General features: G+C 39.8%; 1 protein-coding gene across 4 annotated transcripts in view; it reads left to right on the top strand.

Moving 5' to 3' along the window:
* The window catches only part of APP (amyloid beta precursor protein), a 200,798-nt gene that overhangs the window by 8,311 nt on the left and 166,795 nt on the right, over positions 1–25,692 (top strand). For all 4 annotated transcript variants that reach the window (XM_032097657.1, XM_032097647.1, XM_032097649.1 and 1 more), the window contains one exon: positions 18,597–18,764. In XM_032097657.1, coding sequence (XP_031953548.1) covers positions 18,597–18,764 — 168 coding nt within the window. Of the gene's footprint in view, positions 1–18,596; positions 18,765–25,692 lie in introns of those variants that run through there.

The following is a 25,692-nucleotide window of genomic DNA, read 5'->3' as shown; positions in this document are numbered from 1 at the left end:
AGTTTCTCATCAACTTTTAGAAATAGTAAATTGCATCATAACTGATTTTTTTGAGAGACTTTGTAAGCAGTTTAATATATGGATAGCACAATAATAATAGCTCTGTATCCCCAAATACAGATTGACGAAGTTTTGGGGTTTTTTTTTTTCAGATTTTTCAGTCCTTAAAGTTTCTGCCTTGCTCAGTGGTGTGTTTGGAGTGAAGTGAAGCCAGTCTTGGGTAAAGGCTCTGATTATTTTTACAAACTTGCTACCTGACTGTAGAAAGCTGAGTAATGTACTTTCTCAAACGTTATTTCACAGTACAGTGATAATGCAGGGTGACTGCCTTGCTGCATCTCCCAGGGATGCCCCTCCTTGGAGGGAGGGTGGAGAGAGCATGGCAATGTTCCATGACTCTGCAGTGGCCCTGACACTTTGTGCTATTAGGACTTTTAAAAATGACTACTTAATTTTTCTAGTAAAAGATAATATTGTTTTGAGGAAGCAGAAAAGACATCCCGCTGGAAAATCTCACTGTAGGAGCATTTTTATGTCTGTCCACTTTACAGCTCTGACCCAGATTTTCAGCATACTTTGGTAACACTCAAACACAGAAAGTATGATTTAAACTCTTGCAGGTCTTTAATTCAGTCTGCTCTTCAGTGGCAGTGATGGCTTTTCAATGGGGTAATTTGGACATCTCTTTAAAAAAAGTCTCTTATGTTTCCCTCAATGCAAAAGTACTTGGTCAGTGACCTGAATGGTCTTGAACCTAGAAAAGAAACTTCATGGTGGTTTTGACAGTCTGCTGTAGCTGCGTGTGAAACCATCTTTGTATTGCTGTCCTGCACCTTGTTATTTCATGCAAGCCCTAGTGCAGGAGATAAAACAGTTTTTTAGTGCTTCAGGTGTTCCTGGTTGTATAATCATATGCATCTGTTGTGTGTCACTTGCAGTGGATTTATAGGGTTTGTTTATTCAGGCTAATTGCGTTTAACAGATTTTATTAAAAAGTTTTGAATCACAAGTGGGCAGATAGCTCATTTCTCAGAAAGTTCCCTGAGCTAGAGACAGAATGTAGTATCTGTGTGAGGAAGAGAGTTTTGCAAGTCCTGTGAGAACAAGCCAAAAAGGTCTGATGACATGACCACCCTGAAATCTTGCAAGGACCAGAACAAATACTTTCAAGTCCCTTACTTGAAAAGGCTAAGAACTGATGTCTTGCCATTTAAAAAAAAAAAAATCTGCATTTAATTTATTCTTCTCTATAGTGTGGGAAGAAATATATGTTGTAGACTCTAAACTTGTCAGGCAAACATATTCTGAAGATTTACTGAGATGGTGAAAAGCATGGGTATTGAATCTAATTCAGTGTGCATGTGGAAGAAAAACAGTAACTGTGTTTTTCCTGTTAAAAACTGAGGAATTGTTGTAGAAGTACTAAAATTCTCTCAGTAGTTTGCATTTGTAAATCAGTAAGAGGAACAGATGTTTGCTAAAGTCAGGAGATGGTTAGAGGAAGAAAAATGCCTTTGTGGCAATTCACCAGTACTATTTGGGAGCCTGGGATGAGCTCATTGTTAGTATCGATTTGATACTTATTTTCTACTTTTATGTAGCAAAAGAAAATTAAAGTGAGTCTGAAACTAAGTATGTGTGCTTCTAATGATACTCTTCGTTACCTTGAAACAACTTCAGCTGTCCTCATGGTTCTACAACGCAAGTAAAAACAGTGCTAGTGTTAATGGATGATATTCCCTGTTATGATGACAAAGGGAAGAACCACATAATGTACACTGGCTGACTGCAGAGGGCGAGGATGAAAGAGCATGTGGCCCTGTCAGCAAAAGGGAGAACTCTGTTGCCAGCTGGAATGAGTTGAAGAACTCTTAAAAGTACTGTTTTCAAAATACTGTGGTTGTGGATGATTTGCGGATATGGAAGTATACCATTAGTAAAGTCCCCATGGTATGTGTGTACATAGTGTGAATGTAATACTAGGAATTGCTTTATTTTGAGTAAATCCTCAGTTTGGGGTCCTGCATTGCAGTGTGGAGTGCCTCACCACTGCAGACTGAGTGTGATGAGGAACGCTTACCTTGGCTAAGCCTAGGCTGGGCACAAGTAAGGGAAGTGCCATGTCTTCTCCTGAGGTTTTCCAGGGCCTCTGGAGCGGGACACTGTGCTGCTGCTGCTGTGCTGTTTTAAGCTGAACCCTCTTGACATCTTGGCAAATGCTGGGAACTGTGACCATGTTCCTGAGCTTGTAGACAGGAAGGGGGGAGCTGGGGGAAGACTGCTTACTTATAGTTCACTGAGAAGTCTGTCTCTTGCTGGAAGGTGGTTGTTGCCAGCTGGAAGGAGAAGGACTGTAAGCTCCAGTGCAGATCTCTGACCTTTTCATCTGTCTTGGGTTAAAAGCACTATTTCTTGGTGTATATGTATATACATATACATAACTTCTGTATGAAGTTAGTGCTTGAGGTGGTCTCAAGGCTCATATGAAGATGGAGTCTTCCCTACTTGGACTTTTCAGCTCTGTGTTGTATTTTCAGGTCATCTTTTTACTATTTTCTTACTTTTGCTGTGCCATGCTCAAGGAATCCTGCCAAAGTTACTGTGGCTGCTGAGTATGGCTGCTGTTGCTTTCAGCAGTAGAACAGGGTTGGAAATGGAAGAACGTGAAGGGAGTCTTCTGAAGGTGGGACTAGAAAGGCAGGTGTAGGTTGCCTTGGATTACCTTAGCTTGTACATGGAATAAGAACAGGGTATTAAGGCAATTCCTGATGTCAGCTGTAGTTGGTACTATGTTTTCAGTGGTACCGTTTCTTTCAATCTCTCAGCACAACAAGTGAAATGAAGCCTAGTTGTGTAAGACATCTTGAGTTTTAAGGTTTCTTGCCCTGAGGGTGAAAATGAATGTGTGTAACTTTCAGGGAGCATATTCTTTCAGAAGAGGAAGAAACATCCATAAAAGAGGCTTTGTGGCAGCTTGGGGCAACTTTCACCAATGTGGGTTGTAAGCGCTTTTTAATATCTGCAGATAAATCTGCATGGAGAATTGGAGGAGAAATAAACTGTTGTGTTGCTACTCTGTAGTGTTTGGATTGTGGGCAGCTTGTGTAGAGTTTGTGCTCTACATTTAGTACTCTGGTCGAATTCCCTATCAGGGGTCAGCATCCCTGCTTATAGTCCTTGGATGTTGTGTCAAGTGAAATAAAATACGTGTTATTTCTGCTTTCACTGCACCCTAGCTAGTCTTAAATAAAAGTTCACAGCCATTGTTTTTCTATTAGTGTATGGAAATGAGGCTTCCTTGCACTCCCTGCACAAGGTGTCATTAGTGTTCAGCGGGATTTCTGTAATAGAGTACCAGGCTCAGTAACCAAATAAAAATTTTTCTTCCTTTCCATTGTTGCAGTGTATGTGACATCTTTCATGGTGTAAATTGTTCTTATTACATCTTGATAAAGCAACAAGCAGGAGGTGGGAAAGCATAGTATTGTTTTCTTTTTTGTGGTGATGGTTTATCAGGATGCTATAGCTGATGAGTGTCAAAAGCAAGATGATGTTTTAATCTTCCAGATTATTAATTTAAAAGACAAATGAAAAAATCCCCCAAAGTAAGCCAGTGTTTGAAGTATTTATGTGTTCTAAACAGCAAAAATACAATGGAGCTTTTTAAGACAAAAAATGCTCACCTTTCAAGTATGTGGTTCCAACATGATTAAAAAACCTGGAAGGTTTCTTACCCTCCTTAGCAGAGGGCTAATGATTTGGGGGTTTTTTATGCTTAATGATCTGTGGTGATTTTAGTCTACTTACTGGTAAGGAAACAGCCTTCATCTTTATTATGTCATCTTATTTGGATCAGTTCTTTCGGATCTGGCTATAATAGTTAACAATGGATAGTCTCATTTTTCTTTTATCGTTTGGTGATCTGAAAGTTGCCTCCAAGTTCATCTTAATCTCTTTCATGGCAATCTCTTAAATTCAATTAATATGAATTTGAAATGTAGTCTTTAAGGATGTTGTATTTGAATGCAGTACTTCTCATGAGCCTTCAAATCAAATGAGTGTGACCATGTCTATTCTGCTATCACTGTTGTCAAGACAGAGAGCAGTTGCTGTTAGTGGGTGGACCTACAAGAGGAGTCTGAGGCCTTAGTGTAGTTGAACAAACCAGAAACTCATATTCTGAATTTTTGGCTTCTGGTTCACCTCTTCAATCAATTGCTTTTTCTATCCTTGTCTGAATGAGAGATGTTTATGTAAGATTCTGGCAGCCACAATTAACAGCATGTCTTCCCATAGAAGAGCAAGAGTTGTCAAGCACAGTTTTTCTTGTGTTTCCATGTTTTGCATAAGTAAACTTGCATGTGGTACCTACTTCTGTGTTATTAGAAGATTACTGTAAGAATACCACACTGGAAGAAAGTTATTGGATTGACAGAATCTAGTTTCCCTGGCTCCCAGACCTAACCAACAGCTGGAGTATTCCATGGCACTCAGTAAGATCAGAAATTCAGAACTCATGGTGGGAGTATACCTTCTACATAGGAAAGAGTGAGAACATAAATAGGGTACTCTGCTGTCTATTTGGTTAACATTCCGAATGTTGAAATCAGTAAAGCTTTTGCTAAAAACTGTCCGTGGAAGAATTCAGATGAAGGCTGTGTCTTTAAAGAGAGCAGTTGCTGTAAGATACCAGAGGTAGGGTTTGAAAATTTAAATATATATATTGGAAAAATAAGTGTACTTCTGTAGGGTGGCCTTCATGTATTGAGAAGACTGGTTTGAACGTTTTTTTCGTCTTGTCCCATATTGCTTCCTGCATATTAGTTGCTTTTTTCCTGTTGTTTTCTTGAATCTCATAATGGATTTTGGAAAGTCATAAGCTTAACATAACTATCTTTCTGATTATTGTGTTGTTAGGGATTAATTTTATTTGAGGCTGACTAAATATGTTCATGTCCAATTTTGGGTGGTTTTTCTTAGCTTTTTAAGCTGAAGAGTTGCAGTCTATAGAATAACTGGTTTGTGGGGTCAAGCCTGTAACTCCTTTGGTTTGCTATTTCCAATAAAGTTGAGACTCCTGGCTTTTATAAATGGTTTTTGTTTGTCTATCATGGTTGTGCAGAGGGGTATGTATGTAATGTACCTGGTGCATGATCCCCGCCGAAGGGAGAATTGGTGCTGGGGCCCATCATATATTACTGTTGCCCAGTCTGCTGAACAAAGCTGCTGGGGTTGATTCTGTGAGAGCTTCATTGTGTCTTCATTTGCTTGTTTTTTTCCTTACTCTTGTTTCTTGTTCACAGGTCCTGAAAAAGAAAAGATTCTTGGTTTTAAACATTAGCACAATGGTATGTAGGTCATGTACAGTAGCTTTTAATCAGAAAAAGAACATGCAGCATGCAAACTGTAGAGGTGAAACCTGAAATGTGCCCAGTTGAGAGAATGAAAGAATACTTTTCTTTTATTCTTCCCAAAACTGAGGAATCCTCTACTTTCTTCTGTTAAGCACTTCTGAAGGTCTTTTTCTTTATTACTTAAATATGTATTGTTAATATTATATGTATGCAATAATTATGGTCTTGTCTTTGGTCTGGTCAATGAAATTAAATATGCTGACTCTGTGTGCTAGAGCCAGAAAGCAGAGAGATGGAGAAATGGCTTCACCTTGTAGACCATGGGAGTGGGGCATAGTGTCAGAGGTTGAAGGCCAGACTTTCTTTTGAATATGCAACATGATTATTATGAAAAAACCTCATGGACATGGAGTAGCTGCTCAAAAACCAGCAGCTGGGTGTACAGTGATATGAAAATAGCTCGTATCTAGTGGGACAGTGAAGTTTTGGTGGGGTGGTTTTTTTTTTTTGGTAACAGGTGATTCAAGTACCCTAAAAACAGATCCAGGGCAGGATCTGTTTCAGCATGGGATGTCTAATAATGCTGTATTAATTCCCTTATCACAGTTCTGTTGTGGAGAGATAAAAATTCATAGATTTTTTTTAGAGGAAGGATTGAAGAACTAGACCTTCAACTCAAAATGAAGGGAGTCTGTCAGCCATCTATTTGACTCTGTCAGGTTTTTCTATATGCCTTGAAGGTCATCCAGGTAATGTGTTACATTGTTTAATCCTGCTGTTAACAGATTAATTCCTTGTGGCTTGCTTATAGTGGTGTTTCTGTGTGCTAAAAAATCGTTTGTCTAATTGGTGATGTGTTGGCATCTTGGGTAGCATAAAAATTTCAGGAAGGCTCTTCTGGGCGTGTTCTTCCTTGTAAGCAGTCAGCAAGTCCTCATCATGCGAAACACTTGATAGTTGAAGTCAGCAAATGCCAGAAATATCTTGTTAATTCATCTTCACGTTGTTTGTGGAATAAAATTGGGAAATGGTTATTTTTATTAATATAATAATAATTCTAGTAATCCAACTAGTCGGACAGCTTGCAGAGAAGACTGAGTCACAGATTCGCCACTTGAGCAAACAATAGTTCTGCATCAAAAGAAGATGAGGGGGACCTTTGGCATAAATGTGGAGTGCTGTCATAGTGCAAAATAGCTGAAACGCCTTGTGTTAAAACTGGTGAATTACATCAGACTTCTCCCATGGCTCTGTTCAGATGTTTGTGGCTCAGCCCAACGACAGCAGAGGATGATTCCGTTTGTATCTTTGGAGAATGACAAATAATGCAGTCCATGGAAGAGTTGGTTTAGCAGTGTAGATGGTGCCTCTGTATCAAGGGCAGATAAAGAACTGTATGCAAGATAAGTAATAATGAGAATAAAATATCAGTCTCAGATCTTCCTTTGAAATCCAGTTGATGCAGGGTGGAGGTCCCATTTCACAAGGAAAATTACAGCTCTTCTGGCTGTGGTGAATTTTGCTTAGGTAGAAAAAGCTTTGTTCAGATTGGAACACAGGAAAAATCTTCTGAGCAGGTTGGTTTCGGCTTCCATTTTTTCTTGGAGAAGCTCACAAATGCATCGTATTGTTGTTGCAATGCAGTAATAATTCTGTAGATTTAGAGTAATTAGTTCAGTCATCTAATGTTGTCTTTCTACAATAGGAAAATGATGTAAGCCCACAGGATTTTCCAAATTGAAAAATCTGGTATCTCTTTTTCAAGGAGGTTGGTTTCAGGAGAACTCATGTGCCTTGTATACTTTCTCACTTTGTCTAATTCCTGTATTGTCAAAAATACGGGATGTTAGCACTGTGTAATAAATCAGTAATACAAGAATCATGCTTAGAAATGTAACTCCAACGTTGTGGTTTTTGCACCGTTTTTTTAAGTTGTTATTATTAGTATTTATTTATTTATTTATTTAGAAAGTTTCAAGTCCAATTACTTAAACAGAGGCCTTTGAAATAATATTGTCATCTGTACTGTAAGCAAAGTTTGTTCGTTTGCCCAAAGGGATCTAAAAAGATTAAAAAGAGTGCCAAACAGGTAATTTAAATACTTTATTTCCTTCCTTCCTTTTTTCCTCCTTCAAAATGCATCTGAACATCCTTCTAGAACCTTCTAGAACCATCCTTAGCACACTAAGGCCCATGGAAGACAGGGAGGTGATTCAAGACCAAGTACAAGCCCTGCCCAACCAACCCAGTCGCCTTCTGTGATGGAATGACTACATCAGTGGACAAGGGAAGGGTTATAGATGTCATTTATCTGGACTTCTGTAAAGCCTTTGACTCAGTCCCCCACAACATCCTTCTCTCTAAATAGGAGAGACATGTATTGGATCAGTGGACTGGTAGATTGATAAGAAAAAGATTGCACAATCACAGCCAGAGGGTGGTGGTCAATGGCTGAGAGTCCTGATGGACATTGGTGACATGAGTGGTGTCCCTTAGGGGTCTGTATTGGGAGGGGTGATATTTAATACCTTCATTAATGACCTAGACAGAGGGATTGAGTGCACCCTCAGCAAATTGTTGATATCACCAAGCTGAGTGGTGCTATTGCCTGAAGGGTGGGATGTCATCCAGAGGGACCTGGATGAGCTTGAGAAGTGACCCATGGGAATCTCATAAGGTTTAACAAACCGAGTCGAAGGTGCTGCATCTGCTGCAGGGCAACCCCTCGTATCAATCCAAGCTGGGGATGAACAGATCCAGAGCAGCCCTACAAGAAGGACTTGGGGGTGCTGGTGGGTGAGAGGCTGGACATGCCCCGGCCGTGTGCGCTGGGAGTCCAGAAACCCGCCATGTGCTGGGCTGCATCCAAAGCCCCATGGGCAGCAGGGCAGGGAGGGGATTCTGCCCCTCTTCGCAGCTCTGCTGAGACCCCACCTGCAGTGCTGCATCCAGCTCTGGGGTCCCAGCACAGGAAGGACACGGACCTGTTGGAGCCAGTCCAGAGGAGGGGCACAAAAGTGATCACAGGCATGGGACATGTCTCCTATGAAAATAGTCTGAGATAATTGGGATTATTCAACCTGGAGAAGAGAAGGCTTCAGGCTGAACTTACTGTGCCTTTCTATACCTGAAGGGAGCCTAAAGAAAAGATTGAGAGAGACTATTTACAGGGGCCTGGAGTGACAGAACAGGGGGGAATGGCTTCAAACTGACAAACAGTAGGTTTGGATTGGATATTAGGAAGAAATTCTTCCCTATTCAGGTGGTGAGGCACTGGCACAGGTTGCCCAGAGAGGCTGTGGCTGCCCCATCCCTGGAATTGTCCAAGGCCAGGTTGGATGGTGCTCTAAGTAACCTGGTCTAGTGGAAGGGTGTCCCTGTTCATGGCAGGGGGCTGGAATGAGATGATCTTTAAAGGTCCTTTTCAACACAAACCTTTCTAAGTTAGATATGACTCTGTGAGAGGCTGAGTAACAACAATTTTTTTGGGATCGAGGCAAAATATAAGCATCCCTGAAAGGGATTGCTATCCTATTACAAACTATCCTTTTGCAGCCTAGTTTTAGCAGGAAAAGTTGAAAAACAAATCACATAAAAAAGGAATGAGGATACTATACAGAAGGATTCTTCCATGAGATGCTTAAGCATGATAGTGGAAATGTGATGAATGAGATGTGAAGCTATCTTACAGTCCTCAACTACGTCGAATTAAAAATAAGTCAATAAATTGCTGAGCATTGATTGACATTTGAGGGATCAAGTTCATTTGAGAAGCTGACATTGCTCAAATGTTAACGTCTTTATCAAGTGCATTGAACTAGGATTGTTAGTAATTTTTTGACTGAACAGATAGAATTTAAATTTATTTCATATTACTGAGTTTAGTTCTGCATATAGTAATTTTTTTTTTCACATCCTTTCCAGGTACACATGCAATGAAATAGGCTTAAAATATAATTTACACCACTCAAAAAAAAGGTGCTTTAATATAAACGCAAACTAGAAGTCAGGGCTTTTTTAATACTTACTCTCACCTTGTAGTTTCAGTTTTGCAGCAGTGAGTTTCATGGGTATGGTAGGACCCCCGAAGTTATTACTGAGCTTGGTTCTGTGGTCTGTTGCATTGCTGTGAAATGCACTCTTATTTTTCTTCTACTTCATGTATTTGTTTAAGATAAGTGGTAGTGGCTTTGAGTGTTGGAATAGAAAATACAATCCTAGAATTAGATGGTTTACAGTGATTTATTTCAGTGCAAAACCTTGATTTGCCCTGTAAAACAGAGTCTTATGTTTATTTTGGGGTAGTGACAGCCTTGAAGGTGATGAAATTTAAATGCAGTATCATTAACATTTCTGCACATGTAGATGTACCAAAAGAAATCATAACACTTGTCATATTTTCTGGTATCATTAAACACTTCTTTTGTCAAACTTGCACACTTGCTGAATTTAATCTTTTTTTTCCTCCTATTTTTCCAAATGAATAAAAGATCATTAATTCTGACAGGATTTGTCTTGTTTACCCTGCTTCTGTTAGTCAACACATATTGACACATAAATGACCAAAGACTGTTTCAAAATCTAAATTAATAGCTTGGGAGCAGGATTAGCTTTTTTTTTTACTTTTGTCTCCTTAATGCACTTTTTATTCAGCTTGTAAAATCTTGATGTTATTCCACCTCCTCTGCCTTTCCATCCCCTATGTTAGTGGTTAGTTGGTGCTGCACTAGATTTAATGCTTCCTGAAAGTCATTCCAGTCTTGGATAATTTTGGTCAATCTGCTTGTTATAATTTTTCTTCCTGCCAAAATGGCAGTTTATATAAAAAATGGTGACTAAACTGTGTGGAGGTACCTGCAGGCTGGGAATAAGTGTTGGCTGTGAGGGTTTTCAGTTACTGTTCTATCAATGGCTAACTTAAAGCTCTGTAAATTTGGCTACGGCCTCTTTAAGGTAATTCCAGGGAAGACCTGGTTGGGTGAAGGTTGTCCCTGCTCCTTCCATTATCCTCCTGCCCTTGGTAGTGCCCAACTGCTAGCACTCCTGGTCTGGTTGTGACCATGGTGACGTAGAGGCTAGAATGGAATACAGTATTTCAGTTGGAAGGGAGCTACAGTGGTCATCTAGTCCAGCTGCCTGACCAAGTTACAGCCTGTTACTAAGGGCATTGCCCAGTTGCTACTGACAGTCTTGGGGCATTGCCAGCCTTTCCAGGAAGCCTATTCCAGTGTTTGACTATCTTCTTGGTAAAAAAATACTTCCTAATGTCCAGTCTGAACCTGGCACAGGGTTGAACCATTCCCATGCATCCCATCACTAGATCCCACATAGAAGACCTCAGCACTTCCCTCTCCACTTCCCTCCTCAGGAAGCTGTAGGGAGTAATGAGGTTACCCCTCATCCTCCTTTCTTCCAAGCTAGATAAGCCTGGAGTCCTCAGATTTCCCTTATGGGATGTCGTTCCTTTCAGCCCTTTCAGCAGCTTTGTAGCTCTCCTCTGGATGCATTCAAGCACCTTCACATCATCTTAAATTAAGATGCTCAACTTGGAGGTTGTGGGAGTGTGGCTTTTAGGGTTTTAGGGTTTTTTTGGAAGCAGACTTGTTGCTGGTAGGGTTGGTGGTAGGTAAGAAGCTCTTGACACTGCACTTATAGATGAATGTGGTTTTGTTATGTTCATGTAGCTGATGCAAAGATCTGCCTTCTCTGACATGATGGGGTACTCCCTGTGATAATTCCTCACATTTATAATGACATTCAAAGATGCTGATTTTTGTAGCTAAATTTTAGTTTTTAGTCACTCTCACAGGAGCATGGAAATGTGTGCAGGATGACACTGGACAGGTTCAGCACAGGAGCTAGGCTTCTGCTGCTCTTGTGGTTATCCTCCTTGCTTCCTAGTGATTCCAGGGACCCCAGGGAGGGAAATCCACTTGCTCTTGACACATGCACATGCAGGTCAGCTGTTTACATAGACACTTCTGCTCAGGTCTTGTGAATATCTCTTGTATGCACTTGGTTGCTGGTTCACTCAGGTCTTCGGGGGGGGAGCACTCAACCTCCCTGTTGCTCTACAAGATATCCTTGTGAACTCGGTGCTTAGTCCTGGCATATTTTTGGTTTGGTTTTGACAAACACCTGGGGCTGGGTTGGGGTGTCATTCTACAAGTACGTGGAACGTGACCTGAGGGAAGCATTAAAACTAAGATGTATGGAATAAATACAGCCTATATCTCAGGACCTTGTGAAGGGTGTGGGTGAGGAGAATGATTGGCTGCCAGAAGATAGTTTTGAGAATACTATATTTTCCTCTGCAGGCTCGAAGGCAGAGTTGCTTTTATGTTATTTGTGGAGCAGTTGATCCTTGAGCTGCTGTGGAGATGTGTGTATTGTGCTGTTGTGATGCATTTTGGCATCATTGTTTATGAAGCGGGTCAGGAGGACAGTGTGCAGATAGTTGCACTTAGGTTAAATAGGTTATAGTCAGGGCAAATAAACTTCTCTGGTTTTCCAGAAGCTTTTTGATGGAGTGTGTTTCTCAACCAAATTTTGTATGATGGCTTTTTGTAAATCAGATCTGGATCTTCACAGGGTTTTCTGCAGGTTAGGAAGGTGGTTCTTTCTGTGACTGTTTGCGATAAACGTTTGTCTTCCAGGAGGAGCAACTGTACTGAGCAGTTTTAGTGAGTAATCAGTAAAGTGTTTTTCTGACCTCTTTCTATAGGCTGTTGACAGCAGTAATTGCTGCTGCTGTTTCTATGTGAACATTATACAATGAAACACTGTTTCTAAATTATTCGTGTTGATTTTGACAACCTTACTCTTTTTCATCTCTACGGAAAAGTGAGGAGATGGAAACTTTTCCTTGGTTTTGACAAACAACCATCCTGAAGTTGTGAGGCGACAATAATTTGATATTACCCCCTTTTCTAATTTGGGTGCCTTATTTTTTAATTCTTTTTTTTTGTCCTGATTGCGTTTTTAAGAAAGGAGGAGATTTTTTCATTGTGTATCTACATGTGCAGGTTTTTAAAAACAAATAGTCTTTAAAGCATTTGTGTTCTGTGAAGATCCTAACAAAGCTAGGAGGAGAAATATTTTATATTAGTATCTATAATATCTAGAGCAGAGTGTAATAGTTTACAGTCTGCCAAAGTTGATGGCTAACTCATGCAAGAAGTCATGGATTTGTGTCCGGTGACATAAACCTGTATTTGCATGGCATTTGCCCAATTTGAACTGTAGACTTCTAGAACTGGGTAACAGTCTTCACTTGTAGGGTTCAGCAGACCAGACAGTCCAGTGGAACAAACCTGGTCTTTCCAACTGGGAATAACAAGTCTCTGTATCGTGTTTTGCTCACTGAATGTGTAAGGCAAGCAGAGAGTCCTTTCATACTCATTCTATTTTTACCTCTGTTATTTATAGGAAAAACAGTTATGAGTGGCCCCACTTCAAAGATAGAATTTCTTTTATTTTGTTAATAGTCATAGAGGAAATAAACTGCTATGTATGCAAATTGGTGCTGCTTTAGTTAATGTGAAACCTCAGATTTCAACCCAAATATGGTATAAAAGTTTGGAGGAAGCACAGCCATGGGTTGGAAGGGTGATGTGTTATGATTGGATATACTTAATTGTTCACATTATTTGAACCCCTGTTTTACTATTTTTGTCAACAGAAGTTGTTAAAGCTGTAGTTGCTGACTTCTTGGTTGGAGGTTTGAACTGGTATTAGCATTAAAAATGAAAATCAGCAAGGGATTATTTTAGTCATCTCCTAAACTAAGGAGGACATTTGCTGTTCTTGAACAAGTTGTAGATATGGAGATTGTTATTGAATATCCTTTTCTTGAAAGTAATTACAAATTAAGTAATTATTGCAAATTAGGTACACTTTGAATGTTTATAAAAGTGGCTTCAGGTTAGTGTTTGCAGAATAAAGCAATATCAATCACAGAAGCTGTCTTAGGACTTCTGCGAAATGGTTTTTGATGTTTCAGTGGTTAATAACAGCACATAGACAGTCTGATGCTTATTTCCCTATTATATTGTAGTTCTTAATTATAAGTTAATAGCAGAGCTATCGTAAGTGGTGTTACTTTGGTCCCTTGATGGAAAACCTCTTGAGAGTAAAACCTTGCAGACTGTGTTTTCTGAATATAACCTGAATTGTGAAAAAAGCCAACACTTGTTGGTTAAATAGGGATTATGAAGCGCTATTAGCAAATACACTAATTGTATCTGCAAAAAGCAGTGACAGAGAGAATGGAGGAGGGGAGAGGGCTATGCTTTCTGTCTTAAATAATGATGGTGTTTGAAACGAAAAGGCCTTTTGATATTATGATGGAATGCCAGTGAGCTAAAAAACTCCACATACTTTTTTCTTAATGTAAGGTATTCCTTATTATAGTTTTGTTATTGGATAAACTTCTTTAAGTTCTCTGTACTCTGCTATCAAAATCATTTTTGCGTGTCTCAGGAATGGTATAAATGGCATCCAGCATGTCATGTGGATGTGCATCTCTCCTCAAACAGATGTGCTAAATTGCCAGGCCTGAAAGACAGGAAAGCAGAGGCATCTCTACTGCTTCCTAGCATGGAAAGGAAACAGATTCCCTACATATTAGTATTTTAATGCTTGCATGATTTCTTTTTCTTTTTCTTTTTCCTTTTCCTGTGTTATATGTAACTCAGCATTTTGAAATAAATACTTGTAATGACTATTTTCCCTCTAAAAACAAACAGAAAAATGCTATGAAACACCTATTTTTAAAGACAGGCTCCAGTCATTAAATTATGCCATTCAGGTGGCCTTGCTAAGACTGACCTTGTTTTGTACCTCCTCTTTCCATATCCAAAGCAGTTATATACCCAGTGGGCTTTATCTTACAGAGTTGTCTTCTGATTTCAGTCTTTAGTGTTGGTTGGATTTTCTTTTTTCTTTTCTTTTCTTTGCTTTTCTTTTCCTTTCTTTTCTTTTCTCTTTTCTTTTCTTTTCTTTTCTTTTCTTTTCTTTTCTTTTCTTTTCTTTTCTTTTCTTTTCTTTTCTTTTCTTTAATATCCTCACCTATGAGAGTATGCAAAATACTGAAAGCCTACTTGAAAGGTATTTTGAATTTGCTTTCTTTAAAACAATATTTTAAGCACATCATCATTTATCTGCTCATAAGAAGGAAATGTAGCAAAGGAAGATGCACTCAGATGGAAATGAAATGAGTCTTGAAACTGGAAGATAGGCCTCTGATATGCTGGAATTCTTTATGGGAGTTCCTGCTGTCAGCATTGAGCTTTACCACAGCCATGGAACCTTTCTTTGAGAACTTGTACCCTTACACTTCTAAAAATCTGTAATTTTGTTTTCTATATGAAAAAGATGTCAGGCTAGTGCTTGAATGTCTTGTGACATAGTAGACTAATGTAGAGATCTAAATAGTGTACCGTCAGTTGAGTTAATTTTTTCAGAGTCCTGTAGATGCCATTTTTCAAATTTATGTAGTTCCCATTACAGAAATCATATTACAGATGTCTTGTGTAAGTGATGAGTAGTGTTCTTACTTGGTCTCTGAAAACTGGATATACTGAGAAAACCTGAGCATAACATTCGAAGTTACCTTGAGACGCTGTGTTAATTGGTCTTTTATTTAATGATTTGCCAAGAGGCAGGAAAAAAAGCCATGCTACTACTTCAAAGTTGTTTGCAAAGGAGACAAAATAATATGTGATTACAGTTCCAGTAATATGCTTGGAGTTTTTGCTTTTGCAGAATATTAATAAAATAAATAGTTGCTGTTAATGTAATTTGCGTCCTGTGAGTTATTCTTTGGGAGACTAATCTTACTGAGAGCTCTAGGATTAGTCAAGGAGAGATTTACCACTGCAGGTGTTGGTGTAATAAACTGGACTGTAGCTTTATGTTATTCAGCATTACTTCTATAGAAGCTGCTTATCAGTGTAGATCGGTGCTCTAGATTATTTAATTGCATTGTAATGCAGATATTTTTTTCTTTTGAGGGTATGAATGTAAATGAATTAAACCATTGGTTATGAAGAAAACTTGAGTGATGCATAAAATTCGTCACCAGCTCACATATTTAAGCTGGATATACCTTTGACGTGACCAGCTATTAATTCATTCACAAGTTTAAAATGTTACGGTAGTATGGGTGGGACAAATCACTGTGTTGGTTTTACTAATGTTTTAGTCTCCTGCATTTTTTTTTGAGGTTTTATTCTTTGTTAGTGTATGATTTTTTACAGAAAGTGCTACATTTCCCCACCTTTCCCCCAAAATACTGGTGTTCAGTCTCCTTTGTGATCAAACTGCTGTTCGATGTTTCTTAAAATAAGTAATATTTCATGAGATTTTATGTTATCAGGAACTTGCACCATATAGAGACCCCTTGAAATTAGTTATCTCAGCTAAATTTTATCTTTTATTTTTGGCTTTTATTTTGCTTTAAATTGGAGTGTTAGGTTTACAGTTGGACTCAATCTTAAAGTCTCATTCAACCCAAATCAATCTTTGATCCTATGATCTAAGTACTTTAGCTAGGTTTACAATGTCTGTTAGTTGCTCTAGTATTTCTTTATAATTAGAAACATTTAGCTGTCCTAATCAATCAGATGAAGTGCTATGCTGAGCAGGTCATCAGGCCCTGACATCTCAAAATATAGAAGGCTAAATGTGATCATCTGGTAATTTAATTAAGCTGGGAGATGTCATGGCTTTTCTGAAGGGAATGAGATTTTAAGTAGACAGGCATAGGTTGTGTTTTTAGAGTTCAATTGATAGCACTTTAAATTTTATCTGTCTTTCTAGCTAGGACAAAAAAAATACGCAAAAGCTCCCAGTTACAAAACCACAGGGCAAGTTCTTGATAAATTTAGAACTATGATATTGAGTGAAGAAAATTTTAAATCTGCCTCAATGTGACTACTGTGTGCTTTATTAATTTAATAAAGATCTGAGTTGGAGTAGCGGACTGGGAATATAGAGTTCTCATCCATACATCACCTGTGGAATGACTTACATCTATTTTTATTGAAATTTTGATAGGGTTATGTTGCATGTATAAAGAAAAATAAAATAGTTAACTTGGAGGATATTTTGCAGATTGTTATAGATGTGTTACATTTGAGTTGCTCTCCAAAGTTTCTGAAGGTATTAGAAGGAGTAAGCATGTGATAGTTTTGCTGATCGAGGCAAGCCAAGACAAGGTGACATCCCCGTTACTGGAAAATTCTCTAATTTTCCAGTGAAACAACAGAGATAGTAGACTTTTAAATGGTACAGAACGTACTTGTTTCACAGGAGAAGAGAAATTGAGATAGTAAAGGGAAATCTCTGCCAGTTGAGGTGTTCCTGTCTTTTTATAGATTTTTTATTTTTTTGAGCTGAATTGCAGTGGCAAGTTAACATCTTATGAAAACAGGAAAAGAAATGTTCTCTCCTTTCTCTTTAAAAAAAACCAAACAAAACCTTGGTTTAATTTTGGCATTTTCACTTTCAATGCTAATCTAATGGATAGTTAGATGTTCACTCCTGCAGTGTTTCTTAGTGTGGAGTTTGGGGTTTTTTTTAGTACTGTGGGCATATAAAATTCTTTAAGTCTTTTTTGTGTCTGTTTAAACAAAGAGTGAAACTAATATCCCGGGTTTGCATACCTCCCATAATACCATAATTCTGTTTCTTCAGTTTTTTTGTGAATTTTTAAAATGTTTTTTATTTTCCTCTTGAGAAGTTTTCTAGCTAAGAGATTAAAAGTTGAAAATAGGTATTTAAACTCAAATGAATACTCTGCTGTACCTTGAATATGATGGACTGGCCTTTGGAGTGTGAGGGGCAGTGGAGAGCTGTAGGCTTGTCTCTTGAGGTACCTAACCCAGAGAAGAGGTTTCTCTTTGTGTCATGTTCCTCAGATGTAAAACAGAAGTGAGTCCTTTCAGCTTATACCTTCAGGGGTTGGCTCTTGATTTGCTTTCAGTGCTGTGGTCCCATGGGAGAGATTTAAACCCATGCTGAGGGTGCCTCTGATGTCTGGCTCTATGCCCCAGCAGTGCTTGGTTTGAGTGTCAAGGACAGTATGTCTGTGGTTCAAGAGGAGCCCCTGTCTTGAGCCTGGTATTCTAATGCTTGTTGGGGAGATGGTATTCTATAATTCTCGGTTGTGAGCTGTGGTTATACTCACAGCGCTTTTACCGGCTAGGCTTGTAGTTCAATGCCTTAGAAAGCCTCGAGCAGTCTAGAGGTAGCATGGACGATCTAGCATTTCTGTAGCTCTAAAAAGCGGCAAATGGTAGCTGCAAAGCTAATACCAGTAGTAGAAGCAAAGAGGTAGAAATATAGCCCTTGGCTTATGCTTCAGTCTTGCAATCAGATGCTTTCAATAGAATCACGGACACATGAGTTATTCGCAGAAGGGAGCTGAGCCAAAGAGGGCGGGCCCACTCTGAGCTCTCTTTTATTCAGGGGAAGGGAAAGGAGAGAGCTACGGGCGGACCTGGGGTAACTGGCCAATCAGACACTGCTCCAGAGTCTGAGTTACTTTTGGTTTTGCCTGCTCATTAGAACAAAGTGGTTCAGAGCACAGGGCAGGGGCAAGTCCTGACTTGTCTGACTAGTATCGAGGAGGGGGAAAGATGACCTCGGAGCAGGCAGCAACAGTGAGCTAGACCTTTAGCAGACCTATTTTGATATCTCCCCAGCCCCTCTGCATTTTGAGGTTCAATCCAAGAAAAGCTTAGGTGGAAGCTGCTTTTAACCCACCATCTTCAGAAGATATGATAAAATAGAGCCTGTGTGGTCAACAAGGAGATGAACTACTGAGGGGCTTGAAAAAAGATACACTGTGAGCTTTTTTAGGAAACTCTTGCTAAAAACTTGTTACTTTTTTGTTGTTAATAAACCCCTCCTCCCACAGTATAACAGCTATGTTTGGAAAATTAAACTTCTATAATTGTGCTCCAGCTGTGCTTGTTGTTCTGTATTTACCCCAAGTTGGTAAGAAGACAGTTTTGGGCCACAGAACAGTTTGCTTACAGCTTTAAAATTATACTATTGTATTCTGAACTTCTGTGAAGACCCCAATTTGCATTTCTCTCATCTTCCTGAGTAAAAAATTTGGTCTTTGCTGCAATGGGTGGATGAGTCTGGAGTTTGTTTCAGGCTTGGTTGACCTGTTGCTGCTTTGGCTGGACTGAAATGTCAGATGTGAGCTTAAAACTTTTCTTCTCCTTCCAGGTGCCTGCTGATGGAAATGCAGGGCTGCTGGCGGAGCCTCAGATTGCCATGTTCTGTGGCAAACTCAACATGCACATGAACGTGCAGAATGGAAAGTGGGAATCAGACCCCTCTGGCACCAAGACCTGCATTGGGACAAAAGAAGGAATTCTTCAGTACTGCCAGGAAGTAAGTGCTGTCTCACAAATAACTGTAGTGGTTGTTCGTTCGAAAGCCTAAGTGCAGGCATGTGCTGGAGAGTTCAGTCTGTAGGGATCTTCTGTTTTATTTTTTGACCTCTTCTGCTCCATTGCCTTCTTGTCCTTTCTGAAGAGGTTCTCTCCAGCGCTTGTTAAAACAGTTTCAGGAATTGGTTGCTGAGGGAGTCACTGGGACTGTTGGAAAATTTTGTCTCTCTCTCCTCTACCCTTGGGGGATAATTTTTGTATAGTATGTGTGCAGTGGACTTCTTTCTTATAAAGTGTTCTGAATAAAGCTGAGGTGGCAGTTTATTACTTAAAATGCCCTTGGTCTTTTTGGACTAATTTGGAACAATAAGCTGAAACATGACTTCTGTTGTTCTACCAAGACACTGAAATGCACTTGTGCAGTCCAGAGTTATTGGCCTCTGCTGCACACAGAACCATTCAGAATTTCTTAATAGAAAACCTTCCTCTACAGATGACATCACAATGACTGATTTCATATTTGAGAGCAGAAACTTTTTACCCACTTGCTTATATCCTAAGAACAGATTGTGGATCTAATTTTGTTTTGTCTCCATGATGTGATAGTACGATAACCTCATACCAGTGTGTAACAATTTGAAAAGAAAATGTGTTATTTCATGTAGTGAAACAAGAGGGCATGGTTCGAGTTGCCTTAGTCCTTACATTTGCTATGCCATCTCTTTTTTTTTTTTTTTCTTTTTTTGAGGGCTATTGCATATTGCCATAGCAGTAGCTGCTTTGTTTCCTAAATGTCAAACCAGTTCCTGTGAAAATATTTCTTTAGAAAGCAAGAGAATTTATTTTTCAGGTCTTTGCTCTCTTAGCATCTTCATTCCTGTCATTTCACCCATTGATTGTTCTTTCTAGTTTTTGTAGTGTTTTGTTCAGTTTTTATTGCATTTGGGCAAAATATTCATTTTAAGGATGATTTTGTAATGGCAATTGAAATTGATTCTTCATCAGTAGCTGTGACTCTTTACTAAGAAAATTGCTTTGTGAAACTCGTATTTTTGTTTGTCACTAACAAAAATACCTAACCTATCCTACTAGTACAGTTTCAAAGATTTCTTCTGGTTTTCTGTTGTCTTTGATTGATCTAAATAAAGTTGGCTTATGCATAATGAAATTATTGAGGGTGAGGAAAGGAATAATTAAAAAAAGAAGAGCATCGATGACTAAAGGTAATAAGGCTATATGAATTTACAGAAATAAATATGTGAATTATGGAAGTAAGATTAGAAAGTTTGGGGGCTCAGTAGATTGGAGGTTCAACCACAAATGCTGCAGGCAGGGAAGGATTGTGGAACAAGGTCTCAGAGCTGTAACTGTCAACCGACTTTCAGGTGATTTTGAAATTTGGGGTGGCATTTAATAAAAAAAGCCCTCTCAAAATAAGAGAAGAGGTAAGCAAAAGCAGTCAGAAGGTAATAGACAGATTGTTAAATTGATGCCTTTTCTTGGTCTTAAAATCAAGAGTCATACATGGTTAGAAGGGGAAAAGGTATTTTACCTTGGTATTTATTTTAAGGATCCTTAGGTGCACACGTCCAGGTCATATGCATCGAAATGCACCCCGCAAAATGCGCGCCGCAGAAGATCTGGTATAACATTATAGGTTTTACTAATTAGCATATCAAAGATTCCCCAGTGAGAGGCTCAAGTGAGTCCCCCTCCCCAAGGAGCCTTCCCCTGGATGGTTCTATCTTCATTTACAGAATGTGTTCTGGAGAGGACTTTGGGGACTGGGGCACACTGACCACTAGCTAGGAAGCTTCTAAAATGTTTAGTCTCTTAGCTTGACAAACAAGTCCAAGAATGTAGGCAAAAAGCACTAAGAATACTGTAGTTGTAAAAAGATATATAAGGGGTATAAAAGAAAAGGCAAAAAATGACAAAGAGACTAATAAGAAAAATTTTGACTCTCTAAGGTAAAAAATTGTTTGCCATGTATGGACACCAAGAGAGCTTAACTGGGCAAGGGTGCAAGCAACTTGGTCTGGCATAGATGTGAGTCCTGGCTGGAGCTGAGGAAGGTCTAAGGAACCATGATAGGTCTCTTTTAATGTGAATTTTTTTTCAAATCTGAAATTTTCTCGTAACTGAAACAGAGGAGAGACCTTGCATTACTTGGGTTTTTAAGGGTAAATACTTAAACTGCAGTGTGTTAAGCCCTATTTTGTGTGCTTAACTGTTTAGGAGCTTAGTGAAGATTAGATGATAATCATAATTTTGGAGTGTCTCCAGCTCCAGTTAAAAGTATGGCTTATGGGGTTCTGCCCTGTTGTGGGGCAAAGTGCTGGCAGGTCTACTCCTAAAAATGGGGTGAGCATTTATAGATTTTAGTTAATCTCTGTTAATTATGTGAGCAGTATGCTTTCACCAACTTGAAGTGAGCAATTCTGCTGTGGTCTGTTGAAACATGGGAATCTCGCAAACCGTCCCCATCTTTTCTTGCTGTGCTCACCACTATGCTTTCGGTTTGTTTGCTGGAAACTGCGAATGTCCTGCTGTCCTGCCATGTCCTTCCCACACATCTCCTTGAGATGCACAGTGCAGCTGCTCTAGGCTGCTGATGGAGAAGGGACAAGGTGGTCTGGGGTATAAGAGCATGAGGCAGCAATGGGGTCTCTGCCAGTAGGTGTTTTGGGGTGGGTGGAATCATGTGAGCCCCAGGTTTTTGAATGCTGGTAATAAATTCAGAAATTGATAGCAAGTATTAGGAAGTTCAGATCTGCTGACAGTAATTTGAAACAAAAAGCCACATGGAAGTTGATCCTGATGATCGGAAAAAAACTCCACTACTAAAGAAGTAGTAAAGTAGGTATGTTTAATTCCAGCGCTGGGACGCACGGGGGATCGCTCCTCCAAAATCATGCGTGCCGACAGCTTCATTCAGCTCGGTATTTATCGGGTTACAAGTTCCATATTCATTAAGTTTCGCAACACGCCTATACATATTCATCACCTAGCCCCACCCAGCCTCGCTTCGTATTATAATGAACCCAAAAGTCATTTACATCCGCGTTGCGCTTGCGTAGTGTTGTTTGGTGTTTTTTGGTAGGGGTCTCCGAGGGTCTTTTTGATGAAGGCAAGAACTCTTCCTCGTCCTGAACTTTTCACCTTTCTCTCCTGCGCATGCTCTTTTGTACCCCTGGCCTTTGAGACTAGTTTGAGCTAGTTCGCAGGATATCTGTCTGAGACTCCCCCTGGTTTTATCAGAGGTTTCTTATCTTTTCTTCTTGCCCTGGTATGCTGACCAAGCTGGATGCATTGTTCCTGACAAACTAATTCTCCTGCTTCCCATCCCCCTGATTCAATCCAACCCAGCAGCATGTCAAGAAGCTCCCAGTTCTGTACAACTCTTGCCCATGGTCTTCTCTCCTTCCCCACACCCCTTTGGCCAGATCTGTGGCATGCTGGGCTTTGGCTTTGGCCAGGGAATGGCACTGATGCTTTGCTATGATTAAACTTGCCCATGACTCCACAAGACAGATGGAAGAGTTGGTGTCCTGGGTTGCAGTGTATTCTATTACCATCCTCAGGAGCTGTTGAAACCAGGTGGGGCAGTGCTTCCTTGCCTCCTGCCCCCGGACTATCTTTCTGTTAATGGCCCGTCAATGCCATGCCCCGTGACTCAGAGATAACTCCCTCCAGACTATCTTCTGTTAATGAGCCCATCAACGCCTTGCCTCATGACTCATCATCCCATTGGGAGATGCTCCACCCAGAGGGAGGAACCAAGCATTCCATCGTGGATATAATCTGAGATTCTGAACACCATACACAACCTTTCCACTGGATTCCCAGAGGACAGAAGCTACATAGCCACCGCTAGACCTTCCGAGGAAGAGCAGGCCCTTTCTACAGGATCACTGCTTCGACAAAACCACATCTATCACTTCAGGAGGACTGCATTTTTATTGGACTGCCACCACCACCCTGACTAACAGGATGTCAGGTTGTATCCTGACTCTGTCAGTTTAGCCCAGTGTTTTCTGCCTTTATTTTTTTTTCTTTTATTTCCCTATTAAATTTTATTCTGACTTGGTGCCTTCCACTAGTTTGTTTTCAAACTAATACAGTTGGATAACAGCACCCACTTCTACCAAAGAAATTAATTTGTAGAAGGTTGCTAGTAAATGCAACTCAAACTGGCTTCTTAGCTTTACCCCTTGTTATTGTGGTTGGTATTCCAAATATACCTAGTATTTCCCTTGCTTTCTGCTGTTTACCTTGGCTGTAAGACAGTACTTGCTATCAGGGAATGGGAGAAATTTGCAGTTTCCCGTTAGCAGGAAGCAATAAGCAGCAAGGATGAGATGTTGTACCTCTTGTGTTGGAATAGTACGCAGGTTAAAATCTCCTTTTTGATTGCTTTTGCCAAATAATGATATTTTCCTTCCTTTCTTTTCTCTCCTTTAATGCTGCTTTTTTCCCCAAAAGTAGGATTGCTTCTTCCTATGTGCTTTTTTTCTTGCTCTAGGCAGAGGCTGCGTGTAAATGCCCTGCTAACCCAAGGGACAGGTACTCTTTCTGCATCTGCCTTCATGTTTCCTGGCACTGTGGCAGCTTTCTTGGTTCTTCACTCCTGCTCTAGCAGCAACTCTTTGTACCACCTGCTGAGGAAATGTTTTTTTTTTTTACCCAGCTCCAAAGCATGCCCTGAAGTGACAGCAAGCAAGGGAGGGTTTGGCTTTTCCACCCTGTACTTCTATTGAGAAATCTGTCCATCTGGTTTTTGTTGCAGATTCCTTGTGAGCGCTGTTCCATGCATTGTGATAATGACTGTATTGCAAGGGGCGATGCACTCCAGCTTGGGAAAGACCAGAAGGGACATACCAAAAGGAGCCGTTTGGGTGGAAACTCAGTGCGCAAGTGCAGTGCTCTTGCTCTGTGGCTCCTTGGCTCGAAAATAATGCAAAATTAATTTATCAGGAAACTCTACTCACTGTTAATAAGAAAATGATACTTCATGTATTCTCTGGGTTTCATTTCTTCCTTGAAAGTATTTTTCAAAAAATAAAAAATACCATCTCTCTTTTCATCAGAACTTACAAGTAGATGTGTAACTCTGCCTCGTTGTTAGCTTTTCTTTTAAAAGAGCTTCTCTTGACAATGCAAGGCCAGATGCCCGAGTGATGGGTGGGGCTAGGAGGTGCATAGAGTACAGAAGGTCTTGTGTTTCTCCTGTAGAGATGTACTGTGAACCTTGAGATTCTCATTGTTTCCTCTTGCGGTCCACTGCCAGCTTAGGTGGATTTTGAAGTCTTGATGCAGGAAGTAGCAGTAGAGGAGCATTGCAGGGTGGAAAGGGAGGAACAGGGAATAAGCAGAACCACCTACATGTTTTAAAGATTAATGTTGCTTGGTTTTGCTTTACTTCTTTTGGGTGGGAGCTCAGTGCAGCACAGGAAATATCAGAGTTTATATTTGGAGAACACATCACAGAGTTTAAATGTGGCAAAGCTCCGACAGTAGATTGCTTTTTTGAAAGGAAATGGAAGATACTTAAATGCTGCCTTCCAGCTTCCTTGACTTCAGTTAAACTCTGACCCTGAACTTATAGGAGGTGGTCCTGGAAGCACAACTGCACATTCTCTTGTGTTCAGTGTGAGCTGGTGGCTTCTCTTGGTGTTTTTTTGTTTTGTTTGTTTTGTTGGTTGGTTGGGGTTTTTTGTTGTTGGTTTTTTGTTGGTTTTTTTGTTTGTTTTGTTTTTTTAATACCACAAAATGAAACTTTCTTGGGTGGAATGAAGTGCTGTTTGGAGAAGTACAATTTATTAGTGGTTTCTTTTAATGTCAAACTAGTTAGTATGCTGCTGTATGGATTTTACATGTTACTGGGAATTAAAACCGCATGGGCCTGATTTGCAAACAGATGCCAAGTGCAAGTGCTGCAGGTGCTAGAACAACAGGGCAATGATGTAAATTTGGATGGTTTACAGCTCTGTGTGCCAGAATCTTTAAGATGTTGAGTGATCTAGGTGACACTTCAGATGAAGCCACTGGTCAGTGAGTCCTGAAACACCAGCTGTTTCAGAGGAATTTTGGGAAAACCCTGCCATACTACACAATTACTCGATAACTACCCCTGGGGAAAGTTTCTTCCTAACAGCCCCTTATGGGTAGTTAGCTGAGTTCCCAAAGCAGGCAGGGACCACTGCTCCTGGATTTGCCTTTTGTTGTTTTATGGAAGGAGCTGTGTTGCCCCCACCTACCATATTGAACTGCTGGGGTGGCACATTATTGTTGTAGAAAGGTGCTTTTGGAGGTCAGCTCCTGTCTTCCTAACAGTGTTCGTAAAACCCATCTGGAGCCTGCCCTTTGACAGAGTGTACCTTCAGTTACATGAATATGCTGAGTAGGAAGTTAATTTAGCTGTGCTTCATTCTATGTTTAAAGAGAAAGAGTGTTCAGATGGAAGATATTGGTGTATGTTGTATTTTATTAGCAATTTTGAGCAGTTACTATGTGCAGAATTTTATGTCTAGTAATGAGGATGCATTATATGAGTTCCTTGAATGACTGAAATTATTTCATCATCTGTGCTGAACTCACTGTCCAAAATGAATTGTAAAGCAGTCACAGCTGGCAAAAAATGTTTTTGTCTAATGCATGTTTTTTCCCCCACTTAGTTTTGTTTGGAGATCCTTATTTCCATTTTAAGTATGCATGTAACTGTTTGTTGGCTCTTTTATTTTCCCCCAAGACCAAACCACAGATACAATAAAATAAGTTTGGATCTGGATAGTGTGAGGATGAATTAAACCTGGGAGTTTGGAGATCTAGTGCACTTTGTAATCAGCAGCTGGCTTGCTTTGCAATCTTTAGCTAGATGCCTAGAGTAACTTTCAGATGTAAAGTGAGTGTTGGATTTGGGAGATGTT

Source organism: Corvus moneduloides, chromosome 2 (assembly GCF_009650955.1).
Source record: "Corvus moneduloides isolate bCorMon1 chromosome 2, bCorMon1.pri, whole genome shotgun sequence".
Classification (NCBI taxonomy): Eukaryota; Metazoa; Chordata; class Aves; order Passeriformes; family Corvidae; genus Corvus; species Corvus moneduloides.
The sequence above is the reverse complement of the archived record's forward strand: the minus strand, read 5'-3'. Positions and strand labels throughout refer to the sequence as shown.